Source organism: Prionailurus viverrinus, chromosome D1, assembly GCF_022837055.1.
Source record: "Prionailurus viverrinus isolate Anna chromosome D1, UM_Priviv_1.0, whole genome shotgun sequence".
Classification (NCBI taxonomy): Eukaryota; Metazoa; Chordata; class Mammalia; order Carnivora; family Felidae; genus Prionailurus; species Prionailurus viverrinus.
The window spans coordinates 18,265,122-18,277,125 of record NC_062570.1 but is presented as its reverse complement, the minus strand read 5'-3'; the positions used below and the strand labels follow the sequence as shown (position 1 = coordinate 18,277,125).

Sequence of the window (12,004 nt, the reverse complement as noted above, 5' to 3'; positions counted from 1 at the left end):
GTGGTTCTTCCCCTCAAGATGCCAGTTCTGGCCTTGACCCCGAGTCCTTCTCTTGAGTCTTCACAGGGAGAGGAAGGGTCTGTCTGTGATGCAGACGGCGTAAGAGGGGTTAAATGTAGGCATCGCTGATTACAAGGCCCTCCAGGGCAGGGGCAGCTTCATGGGTGGGGCAGGGTCCTCCTCACTCACAGCCTGGCACTCGATGAGTCACTCAGTGGCTCCCTGAGCCCCTTGGTGAACAGGCCTGGCCACGGGGAGCTGACAGCGAGGTGGACCAGCGGGGGCTGGGAGAACTCGGAGGCCCCTTCCCATCAAAACACCTCGTGATGCTAAAGCCCAAGTTGGGCGGGAAGACAGGGCCTCTGGGTCTGGTTACGCGGCAAACCCAGTGCAAAGCGAAGCCTGACTGTCCCGGAGCAAAGCAAACAACGGCCTCCAACACCCTGGAAGAACCAGCCTGCGCCAGAGCCTGCGGGAGTGTCCTCCATCCTTAACCCTCCGAGAGCGGACAAGGGCTGAATGGGGGGCCTGGCTGACCCCCGAGCTGACGAAGGGGGCACGTGAGGGTGACAGCACCAGGCCTCTGAACCGTCCTGTGCTGTGGGGGGGAGGCTTCTCCCTGGCCAGAGAACTCAGAAGTGCCGCTGGCTCCCCCCACCCAGGGCGTCTCTTGAAAGCCCTCGGCCTGGTCCTGAACAGCACCACCATTTACTGGGACATTCCACGTGCCAGGCGCCGGGCTGGCAGACGGGCCAGCGCCCTGAATTCTTACAGTCACCCTGCGAGGGAGAAGTTGGTATACGAAGTCTCCTACTCCCTCTTCTCCTATTGCTGCTGCTGCTTCGTAAAATTTATCGAGAGTTCACCCTATATTGGGCACTGCTCTCAGTCTTGTCAGCCCATCGCCTCATTTAATACACACACACACACACACACACACACACACACACACACACAAAACCCCTCTTAAAGTAAGAACTTTTATTATCCTCACTTTATAGGCGAGGAATCTGAGGCACAGGAGCTAAGCCCAAGGTGCTGGCAGAGCCCAGGATTAGGATCCTGGCCCGTCCGACTCCAGAACCTGACCCCGAGTCTGCACTGCTCTCCAACCCCGGCCCTCACCACTGCCCCACAGAAACTCTCTGCTTTAGCCACGCCCAGCTGTCACTGTGCCCCCAGCCAGTGTGGCTTCCTGCCTCGAGCGCTGGCCCGTGCCACCACGCAGTCTGCATGGGTGCCTTCTCTTCTCTTTGCCCACCAAACATTCCAAAGTCCAGCCCAGAGGCACGATCTGACCACCAGCTGCAGCTAATGTTACGTATTTCCACCCGCCCTCTGCCCACGTCTGAGCCACGCGGCACAGCTACTGAACTTTATGCCACGTGTCAGACATTTTTGGGTTTTAACTGCCTCCTGGGAAAGACTGTGAGCCTCCGTCTCCCCACCTGCCCCCCAACCATGAGGAAGTTGGACCAGATGATCTCAATGCGTTTCTGAGTCCACGTTACGCACATGGGATGTGGGGAGCTCAGAGAGGGGGCAGCGAGGGATGTTTGTTGAGTGACTCATCGCTGTTCGTATGACTTTCTCTTGGCTTCTCACTTTCTCCCCTGACGCGGACTTGGATTTGGTCTACTGAACTGATGGGAGAAACGCTTGCCCTCACTTACTGGAGGCAGCTTTGCATCACCCGAGGTCATGCCGCTGGAGCCTGTGAGGAGCTTGGGAGCTCATGGAGGAAGAGCAAAACCCTGCGGCCCGAGCACCCCACGCGTTGCTCCTCTCCACAGGCACAGGGGCCGCGTGGGGCCGGATAACCAGTGCGCCTCTGGGTCTCCAGGGGAAACAGTGTGGACAGCTGATAGCACGCTTGGCCTCACAGAGACAAGCCAAGGCAGAGGCGAGGGGTTGACAGGGAGGCCCCTGCTTCTGGCTCTGCAGTAAATTAAACTTCAAACTGGCTCTGGCAGCAGCAGGGACAGTGCCTCCGGGCGTCTGGGTGATAAGGGGGCGGGCGCTCAGTTAAGCTCGGATACGGCAGCCGCGGGAGACACGCTGATCTGTGGAACAGAGCCCGGCAAGGCCTGTGGGAACCTCCCTGCACGAGAAAGGCTGAGGTGCAGATAAGATACAGAAGCAGGGAGGGAAAGGGCCAGGCGGGAAAGAGATGACCTAGCAGGTCTCGTCCATCCCTCTCATTTCAGATCTGCGGGCTGCACGGAGGGAGTCGGGAAGCCAAACATCAAGAAGCCCGAGGCAATGACGGTGACAGGGCAGGGGTGAAGGGAACCCCACGTGGGCTTGAGGAAGCCTTACGGGCGACCCTCACTTTAAATAAACCCACTATCTGAAAATCTAAGTGAACCAGAGACAAGAGGAGGTGATTTTGCCCTTGTAACTTTCCAGTGTCCGGGGTTGTTGTTAATTAATGCCCCGTCTGGTCCTTCCCATCTCCCAGCCTGGTTTTCAACCATCAGATGAGGAAGTGGAACCCTGGACGTCAGCATCTTCGGTTTCTTGGACACTTTGAGATCTTAGATTCTTGCAAGAGTCATTGTTCTCCTCGACGGATAGTCCCGCCCCGAACATAATTCATTAAAGCGTGATCTATCCAGAACTTTCTGAAACCCACCTACTGCTACTGAAAGTGGACACCATGGTACGTTGCTGGATTGCTACCGCAAACTTAGAGCTGGCCTCCGCTTTCCACCACCAAGAACCGCTGGCGTCTCCTTCGTCCCCTTGGAACAGAGGTCCTGGCCGTGGGTGACAGGTGTGAGTCTGGGGGCATTGCTCAGGGCCCCAGAATGACTCAGATAGTTTTCAGTTAATCATGCAAATTAGCCCTGGGCCACCAGCCTGGGGAAAACACAGCCCATGACACTGAGCAGCAGCTGGCTTTGGGTGGCCCATCACAACTTCCAAAGGCTCCACGCTGTCAGGTGCATCAAGTCCGGAAAACTGGAAAGGGAAAGGAATGTCCAGTTACGGCGGACGCCCCGTGAGGCGTGCTGACATTAAGACAGGCCGCTCGAGAAGAGCTGGGAGGCAGACGGTGCTGTCACCTCCAGGTGGCTGGACTCTGAACACAGAAGAGAGGGAGAGGATGATAAGACAGGAAGGAAGCCTGCTCAAAGGAGACGAGGAAAGAAAGCCAACAACAAAGTCCACAGGGGCCGTTTACCGCGTGCCAGTAACACGCACGGTACTAAGCATCTCACCTCCACCGTCTCATGCTGTGCCCTGAGCGACCCTAGGAGGTGACATTACCATCACCCTCATTTTACAAACGAGGAAACTGTAGAGGTGACTGGGTGGTTCAGGCAGTTAAGCATCTGACTCTTGATTTCTACTCAGGTGATGATTTCCTGGTTTACGAGTTTGAGCCCCACATCATTGCGGTGCCTGCTGGGGATTCTCCTCTTCTCCCTCTCTCTCTCTGTCCCTCCCCTGCTCATGTTCTCTCTCAAAATAAACTTAAAAAAAAACACACACACACAAAACAAGGAAACTATAGTACATCCTATGCACACATAGCTAATAAACAGTAGAGCCAGGATTTAAAACTGACCGGTCTGATTCTAATATCCACATTTCACTCTTTATAACACAGACTCCCCAAAGTAGGGATTGCAGATCTATCGTCCCTCCTTGATCCGGGGACCCCATCTCCCTCCTATCTCCTTCCCCCAACACGGCCACTGAAGTCCAGTCCCTGCCTGGAATCAGCCGAGAGCGCTAACCCACCGCCTGTTCTCTCCCTTACTTCGGGAGGGAAACAGCTGGGCTGGAACATTCCTATGAACTATCTGGGTGGTGTTTAAAATCCATTGTGGGGAAGCAGCTCTGGCTTCAGATGAAAGGCCTTTGGGGTAGAAAGATCCAGAAACCCTGTTTCTAACAAATGCTAATCATGCCTCAAACACAGTGAGATGTAAAAGCTGAACCATGGGTTACTAGCTAATAAAATACTTGGCGCCTAAAAGAAGGGCATGAAAAAGACGCCCCAAAGCTCTGTAACGTGGAATAAAAGTATCCGTTTCCTTCATTCCCCTGATTCATCTGGCTAAATATTTTAGATGTATTGACTTTACTAAGACAGGCTGCGTGGGTCACCGGGAGAGGAAATTTACATCTGCTAATGACCCCCAACCACAATGGGCAATCTGTGCTCTCTGTTCTGCCCCAAGAAACCCAAGGGAAGGAGGGAGGAGCTGGCTTTTCAAAGTACGCACTGCAAAGCTATTTAGGAACCTAGATCCTTGTCGGGGACCCGTCCTCCTAGACAAAGATCCACGACAGACTGGACTAGGAGATCTCACAAGACGTTGCTGGTATTTCTGATTTCATTCAGAAGGTGTAGAGACATTGGAATCTTCCTTTCATTGTACCAGAATTTCATCTCTTTGACAGCTAGGATTTCCACCTGCTCCTTGCCGGATCCCCATTGCCGAGAAGAGAGTCCAAGAGGCACTCACTAAATATTTATTGACTGAACTAATGAATAAGCGAAGGACTATTGCCGGTACCTGTTCCCTCATTCCCCTGTCCGTAGGAATCTGTGTCAATAGATCCTGCTGGACTCAACAGTCCTGTTCTGTATGGTCCCTAAGAGTGTTCACTCTCCACAAGGGTCGTTATCAGGCCATCTGGCCAACACCTGTCACTTGTGACATCTGCCATGGCAAGATGAGCTGGACCCATCAGATCCTCTACCTTGCAAATTCAAACCAAGAGGGGCCGAGGGAAGTTGCCACTGATGTGCACGCTGGGCAGAGACTGTAAACCCCTGATGGCTGGGACTGCGTCTACCTTGTTTTCTGCATCGTTCCCAATGCATGATATTCCGAATCATGCCTGAAATAGAGTAAATGCTCACTAAAAGTTTCCTGAATAAACAGACATTGGGCCTGCATGGCCATTATGGAACAGGTGCATGATGAATGAGCCAGGGAAAGCAATAAGCCAGAGAGGGAACAGCACAGATTCGATATCACAAGAGCCAGAAAGGAGCTATGAGACAAAGATCCTAGGCTTCCTCCCTTCCTGCCCTCTCCGGAGCCACACAACATCCTACCTACCACACGTGGGCCAGTGTGATGTGTCTCTTCTCTTGCAATACTAATGGTCCAGATCAGAGCAGTGCTGAGTCCACACACAGAAGACCAGGTGTGTCACATGTACACCTGAGCAGGTGGCTCTTTTATTTTAGTCTGGTTTTGCCAGTGAGTGTAACCAAAGGCTGACGTGTGTTACAAAGGGAGGAGACGGGGCAAAGTCTTGGGGAAGAGACGTTATCACCTCTCTGGGCTGAGAGGCTCCTCTCCTTCCCTCTGCACTGGGGTTGTTCATTTCCAGCTCAGCTACGAGCACCAGCGCACCGAGTGGGAAGCTCATCCTGTAAAGTCGTCAAGGGGATACCAGCAACACACCAGAGAATTCCAGGGAGGGCATAGCAGACCGGGTGCCGGCCTTGCAGGGTGATCACGTGAATGCAGGCTTCCGGACCTGCTCAGCCCTCAGCTAGCTCTGTGGATGGGCAAGATAGTCAACGTCAAGATACTCAACGTTGAGCCTCTGTTTCTCTTATAAAGTGGGGCCAATAACACCTAGCTCTCGGGGTAGTAGCGTCAAAATCAGTGCCTAGCACATAGTAGGGGCTCCACACATGTGACTCGAGTGACCTGTTACAGAGGGTTGTGTGCTATTTTAAGTGATTTAAATCTCACACCAACCGGCAAGATTTGCAAAGTAGAGGCGAGCACTCACATTTTGCAGATGAAGAAACTGAGTTAAACGGGAAAAGTAACTTGTCCAAGGTCTTCCACACAACAGCCAAACTCCATCCCAAGTCCCACAGCGCTGCCCTCACCACAAAATTGCAAGACGGGTGATCAGATGTGCCTGGATTAAGCTGGCCCTGGGCTGGCCATACCTCTCTTAATCACACACAAGGTTTCATTCAGCGGTTTGCGTACGATACGTCCAGGAGTTGGATGAATCAATAGATGAAGGAATGAATGGGTGGGTGAATGCATTAATGAGTATCCTGTCTTAATTCTACTCCACACATAACTGGCAACGAAACCTGGGGACCTCATCCAGACTAAGCCCTGTGGGGCCTCCTGGTGCGTGTTTCTCTCCCTCTCTTGGGAACGGCCGATCGCAGGCCTGGTGTTGGGTACAGCTCACACTATCAGCCCCTCCTCTGCCAGCAAGGAAAGCAGAGAGCAGCCCTGCCCATTCTACGTACTGGTTTCTGCAGTCTCGTACTCGCTGTCTCTGAGAAGCTCAAAGATGTCCACTTCGACCTTGGCCTTGCCCAGCCTCTCAGGAGCGCGGTTGATGCGGTTCTTGGCCAGGGTGATGGAGAGCCGCTCCCCTCTGCTGCACTCCATGGGGTCATCCAAGATAGCAGCTGTGGGCAGGCAACCACACGGAGACAGTTGGTACCCTCTCCCGTCACCCTCCTCTTTGTCCAGTCTCCCCCCACTGCCACCTTCCTCTTCCAGGCAGCTCCCCGTGTCCCCCTCCACCCTGCCGTCCTCGGAACTATTCCCAAAGCCAGCTCTCTACATGCTAAGGGTCGTGGTTCGTAGCCAGGTGCAGCTATGAATTCTAATGTGCATCTCTACCTCAGGAACCCCATCACGTCATAGCAGGGCCCCGGGGGCCAATGTGTACGAGGTCCTGAGACCCAGGCGTGGCGATACGCTTGGATGTACATGGGCACACCGGCCCGCGTGTGCAAAGGGAGACAGTGGCTGTCCTGTGAAAATGGCATTCTGGGCCTCTGCGAAACTCGCCCTGAGATGAGAGGGTTAAAGGAAGCCAGGCATGAGAGGGAGAGCTGTGGCACGAAGGAGCAGGGTCAGGGTCCTGCCGAACCCGGGCGCTCCCGGCTCAGACACTGACGAACCATGGCAGCCGGTGAGCGAGGTAGTTTCTCTGAACTTCCTTTCCTCACTGAGTGTTACGAGGAGTAAGAGAACCTCCGGGGGTTGGTGTGTGACTTCAGTAAGATAACGTACGTGGGTGACACATCACACGGATTTCATCGGCGTGACTTAATAGGAATGGTTGGAGGGAGGTGGTACCGAGAGCTGCCCAACTTCCGGAAGCACTCTTTGGGTAGCACAGAGGCCTAGGTTCGAATCCCAGCTCCATCCCGAATTAGCTACGAGACCTCAGTTTCCTCACTTGGAAAACGGGGAGAGCGCCCAGTCCTTGGGCTTCTGTGAAGATTACGTGAACAGCGTATGCAAAGTGCTCAACATAGTACCTGGCACATGGTATAAACACCCAACAAATCGAGCGCGGGATACCGTTCATTCTCTTGGCAGAGGAAGTTACAAAATCGAGCATCTCTACAAAGCTTGTATGTGAATGCTCAGAGCAGCACTATTTCATAATAACCCCAAAGTGGAAAACTCCAAAGGCCCATCGACTGACGAGCGAATAAGCTAAATGCGGTATATCCACGCAATGGAACAGTACGTGACAATAAAAAGGAAGGAGGTTCTCACACATGCCACAACAGCCATGACCCTCGCAAGCATGATGCTAAGCGAAAGAAGCCAGACGCAAAATACTGCACGTCGGATGATTCGTTTATATGGAATTTCCAGAATAGGTAAATCCACAGAGGTGGAAGGTAGACAGATTAGTGGTTGCCTAGCGGCCGTGGTGGAAAAGATGGATGGCATGGGGGAGTAATTGCTAATGCACACACAACGTTTCTTTTCGGGGTGATGAAAATGTTCTAAAATTGACTATGGTGATAGATGCATGATGCTGTGACTATACTAAAAACCACTGAGTCGTATACTTTTAGTGGGTGAATCGTGTGGTATCTGAATTATATTTTAATAAAGCTGTTACAGAAAAAAAAAGGAGAAATATGAAGTTTATCTTTCAGAGGTTTGAAGGCTCAGAAAAGCATCACGGGGAATCACGCCAAATAGATTTCACCGACTCGTGGCCCTTGAATCTCTGTGGCTGGTGTGGACTGAAGAGACCCAGGTCCCATGCTGTCTTCTCTGGATCCTGCTCCCATACCCACTGTGACCCATTTTCCAAACCAAAAACCAGGACACAGAATATTACAAGGCCTTTTTTTTTTTTTTTCTGATTTGTGGATGTGTTTATACGCGTTGCCTTGTTGAACGATGAAAATCAGATTCATTGACACAGGTTGGGCCATACATTGGGCAACGGAGGTGCGTCCAAAGACGTAGGCATTTAAGTGGGCTTCCGTGAATTAAGTAGCAAAGTCCTCACACACCTGGTGTGATCACCACCTGCCTGAGTGGCCAAAGGGCTAGAAAGGTGTGTTTGAAGAGCCTGAGGACACGCACAACACCTGCCCAGGTGGCCTCAGAAAAGCGAGACCAGGATGAGAATACTACTTGGGAAGCAAAAATCTAAACGATTGTACGGGGCTGGCCCAGGAGGAGGACCCTGGGAAGAGAAAAAGAAGGGCAACCTACAGAAATGATTCTCAAATGGTGTTCCTTGGAGGGCCCCGGGTCCCATTAGGAAGCAGAGGGGGAGGCCACATGGAGGTCTCCAGCCCACGCCAGCTTCAACCAGCACACCTCCCCATCAGTTTTGGATATTTGGGGTTCCACGTAAGACTCGATATGGAAAAAAAAAGTTGCACCATTAAAAACAAAATAGGGGGCACTCAGGTCATGATGTCACAGGTTGTGGGTTCGAGCCCCGCATCGGGCTCGGGGCTAACAGCGTAGAGCCTGCTTTAGAACCTCTGTCTTCCTCTCTCTCTGCCCCTACCCTTCTCATGCTCTCTCTCTCTCTCTTAAAAATAAGTAAACATATAAAAAAATAAAATAAAACACAATAATATAAAGTAAAGTAAAGTAAAATAAAATAAAATAAAATAAAATAAAATAGAATTAGAAATCACTAGTCTAGCCTTAAAGCATAGAAAAGAGACATCTGAAATGCCAGGAATGGGCAGAGCCATCCCACACAAGTCACGGGAAAGAGGCACTAGGTCCATGGCACGCGAGCTTTATGTTAGCAGGCACGCATTTATTCAGTGACAACATTAGCGTAAGTGCTTAGTGGACACGATCTCACTCAATCTCTGCAACAACTCTGTGAGAAGTGTGTGTTCTGTGTGTTATCCTCATTTGAGGATGAGAAAACAGAGGTCAGAGAGGTCGAGGGATCTGCCCCAATTCACAGGGCTGGTGAGCAGTAGACGTAGAAGGTAACCCCAGCTCAACCTCATGTAGACCTTGGACCCTGAACCAAGGCTCATTTCCTTCGGTGCAGTTCGTCTTCAGGGGAATTTGCTGCCGAGAAGGGGGTGTACTAGGTAGGTGCGTCTCAATCAGCTCAGGCTGCTGTCACAAACAACCACAGACTAGGTGGCTTATCTAGCAAACATTTTTTCCTCACAGTCGTGGAGGTGGGGGATCTGAGATCAGCTAGCATGGTTGGGATCTATTGCGGACACCTGCCTTCTTACATGGTCCTCAGATGGCGGAGAGGGAGGGACAACGTTCTCTGGACTCTTCTCAGAAGGGCACTAATCCCCTCACGGAAGTCCCCCCACCCTTGTGACCTCATCAAAATCGAATCCCCTCCTCAAGGTCCCACCTCCTAATACCATCATCTTGGGGGTTAGGATTTAACACGTGCATTTCGGGAGGACACAATTCAGTCCATCGCAACAGGGCGCACGAGCCTTTCACACACCATAAAGGAAGTCTTGGGGCCCCTGGGTGGTTCAGTCGGTTGAGTGTCCGACCTCGGCTTAGGTCAAGATCTCGAGGTTCACGAGTTCGAGCCCTACATCGGGCTCGCTGCTGTCTTGCTGCTGACAGGCTGACAGCACGGAGCCTGCTCTGGATCCTCTGTCCTCTTCTCTCTCTGCCCCTCCCCTGCTCCCACTCTCTCTCAAAATATAAGTTAAAAAAAAAAAACATTAAAAAAAGAAAGTCTCATCAAGGCAAATCAACTCTGAAACACTAATAGACAGGACCCTGGGCCTCTGGAAATTCCCCTAGCTAACACTCCCAACCCCCAGTAAATTTCTAAAACTGGGAGCCTTTTTCTCTTTGGGCCATATGACCTCACTCTCCCCAACTTTTCCATCGATCACCTTGTAAATATTAGTAAATCACTTGTAACCAAGTAAATTAATAAAACAATCTCTCGGAAAATGCCCACGTCCCCTGTAAGTCTGGGAAGGAGCTCAGCCCTCTAGGGGGGCGGGGGGCGGGGGGGAGCTCCCTCGGCGATGTTTGGATCAGGCTCATGCTACCGACGCCTCAGTTGTCTCTGTCACGTCAGTACACGAAGGGCACAATCCCACCTGGACCGACAGGAGGCAACACACATACGATCGTCTGTTCTGGGGTTGTGGGTTCTCTTCTCCTCGACAGCACACCTTCAGGACACATGCTGGGAACCGAATGTGTGCCCCCCACCTACATTCACATGTTGAAGCCTCAGCTTCCAAAGTGACTGTGTTTAGAGACAGGGCCTTTCAGAGGTAATGAAAGTTAAATGAAGTCATGAGGCTAAGTCCCTGCTCTGAGAGGATTAGTGTCCCTGCAAGGAGGGACACCAGAGAGCTCTCTCTTTCTCTCCCCCGGTGTGAGGGTGTGGCAGGAAGGCAAGCCAGGGAGCAGGCTCCCCCCAGAAAATGAGTCTGCTGGCACCTTGACCTTGGACGTCTGGCCTCCAGAACTGTGAGAAACAAATGTCCGTTGTGGACGCCACCCACTCTGTGGCCCGCGATGACAAGGAAAATGTGCCAACACCAACCCAGAGGTACAGGACAGCCGCCAGCCATGGAACACCACATAATCAACTCACAGAGCATCACTGGACACACCCGGAGACAGAGGGATCATGACCCGGTGGGGAAGAGGGAATGTGGCAATGTTATATTAAGGGGCATATGAGGTCCCCTGAGCACCTCTTTCTTCTTTTCCTCCCCACTGGGTTCAACAAAGGGACTCTGCAACTCTCTCCAACCTCCATGCTGTTCTGGGCACCACTTTTCAATTCAGGTTTTAGGTTTTTGACAATGATCAGCTCCTGTCTGGGAACAGCCTCAACTGGGTGGCTGGTTGGCCTCGGCCACATTGAGGTCAGAACCCAGATTCCGGGGCTGTGGGCACAAAGGACGAGGTACAGGCTCAGGCTCTTAGGACACCAGAGGAACATGTCCCCAACAGGCAGTCACCAAGAGCAGGCTTGCTGTTTGGCAGTCCCTGGCGAGGGGCCCCGTGTGTGTCTGGAGAGCAGCGTACTCAGGACTGAGTGCGCGGCTGACGCTCCTGTCCCCCAGGCCTGGCTGTCCGGTTACGCCAGGATGCTGCTCAGAGTTCCCAGCCGCCTGCCTAAGGAAGAACAGTATCATCTGACACATCTTCCAGCCCCGGGGATGGTTCTTCAGAGAAGTCAACGAGGAAGCATAGTAAGGCTGCGAGGTCGGGGGCTGCAGCAAGGACAAGGCTGAGATGGAGAGACGCAATCAGGGGCCAGGGTCTTTCTCATGCTTCCGGCCATGCGGACTCTGTGCCCAGGGACTCTTCCACAATAAGCCCTTAACATGCCTCTTTCATGCCCAGGGAGCTGGTGACCCCTTACATTGGGCCTTTCTCCCCACAAGCCAAGAGCTGTACCTCTGCCCAGTTCTCTCAGAGTTCCTTTCAGGCTCATGCGAAGGAAAGGGTGGCCTCCCGACTGTGCCCACCTCCCCCTCCAAGGTCTCCTCCATGTTCCAGACCCAGACCGAGGTCTACTCCAGAGAGGACACCTCCCCTGGGGCTGGCTGGCCTGGCTCTGCCCACTCTGCTCCCTTCTGGTTCACCCAATGAGTGTGGCCATGATTATCACTGACCTGCTCAAAGTTCTCAGGCCTCCCCATTATCCGATGGTTGGTCCCATTTGAGTCTCTAAGATGGCATCGGGGCCTCTGCACTCTGGCTTCCACAGAGCACTCCCTTTCACCCCCATA

The 12,004-nt window shown here is 52.5% G+C and overlaps 1 protein-coding gene across 1 annotated transcript in view; it reads right to left on the bottom strand.

Moving 5' to 3' along the window:
• Positions 1–12,004, bottom strand: part of GRIK4 (glutamate ionotropic receptor kainate type subunit 4) — a 305,096-nt gene that overhangs the window by 169,845 nt on the left and 123,247 nt on the right. The window contains exon 3 of the mRNA XM_047878295.1: positions 6,257–6,421. Within this exon, the coding sequence (XP_047734251.1) occupies positions 6,257–6,421 (165 nt within the window). The remainder of the gene's footprint in view (positions 1–6,256; positions 6,422–12,004) is intronic.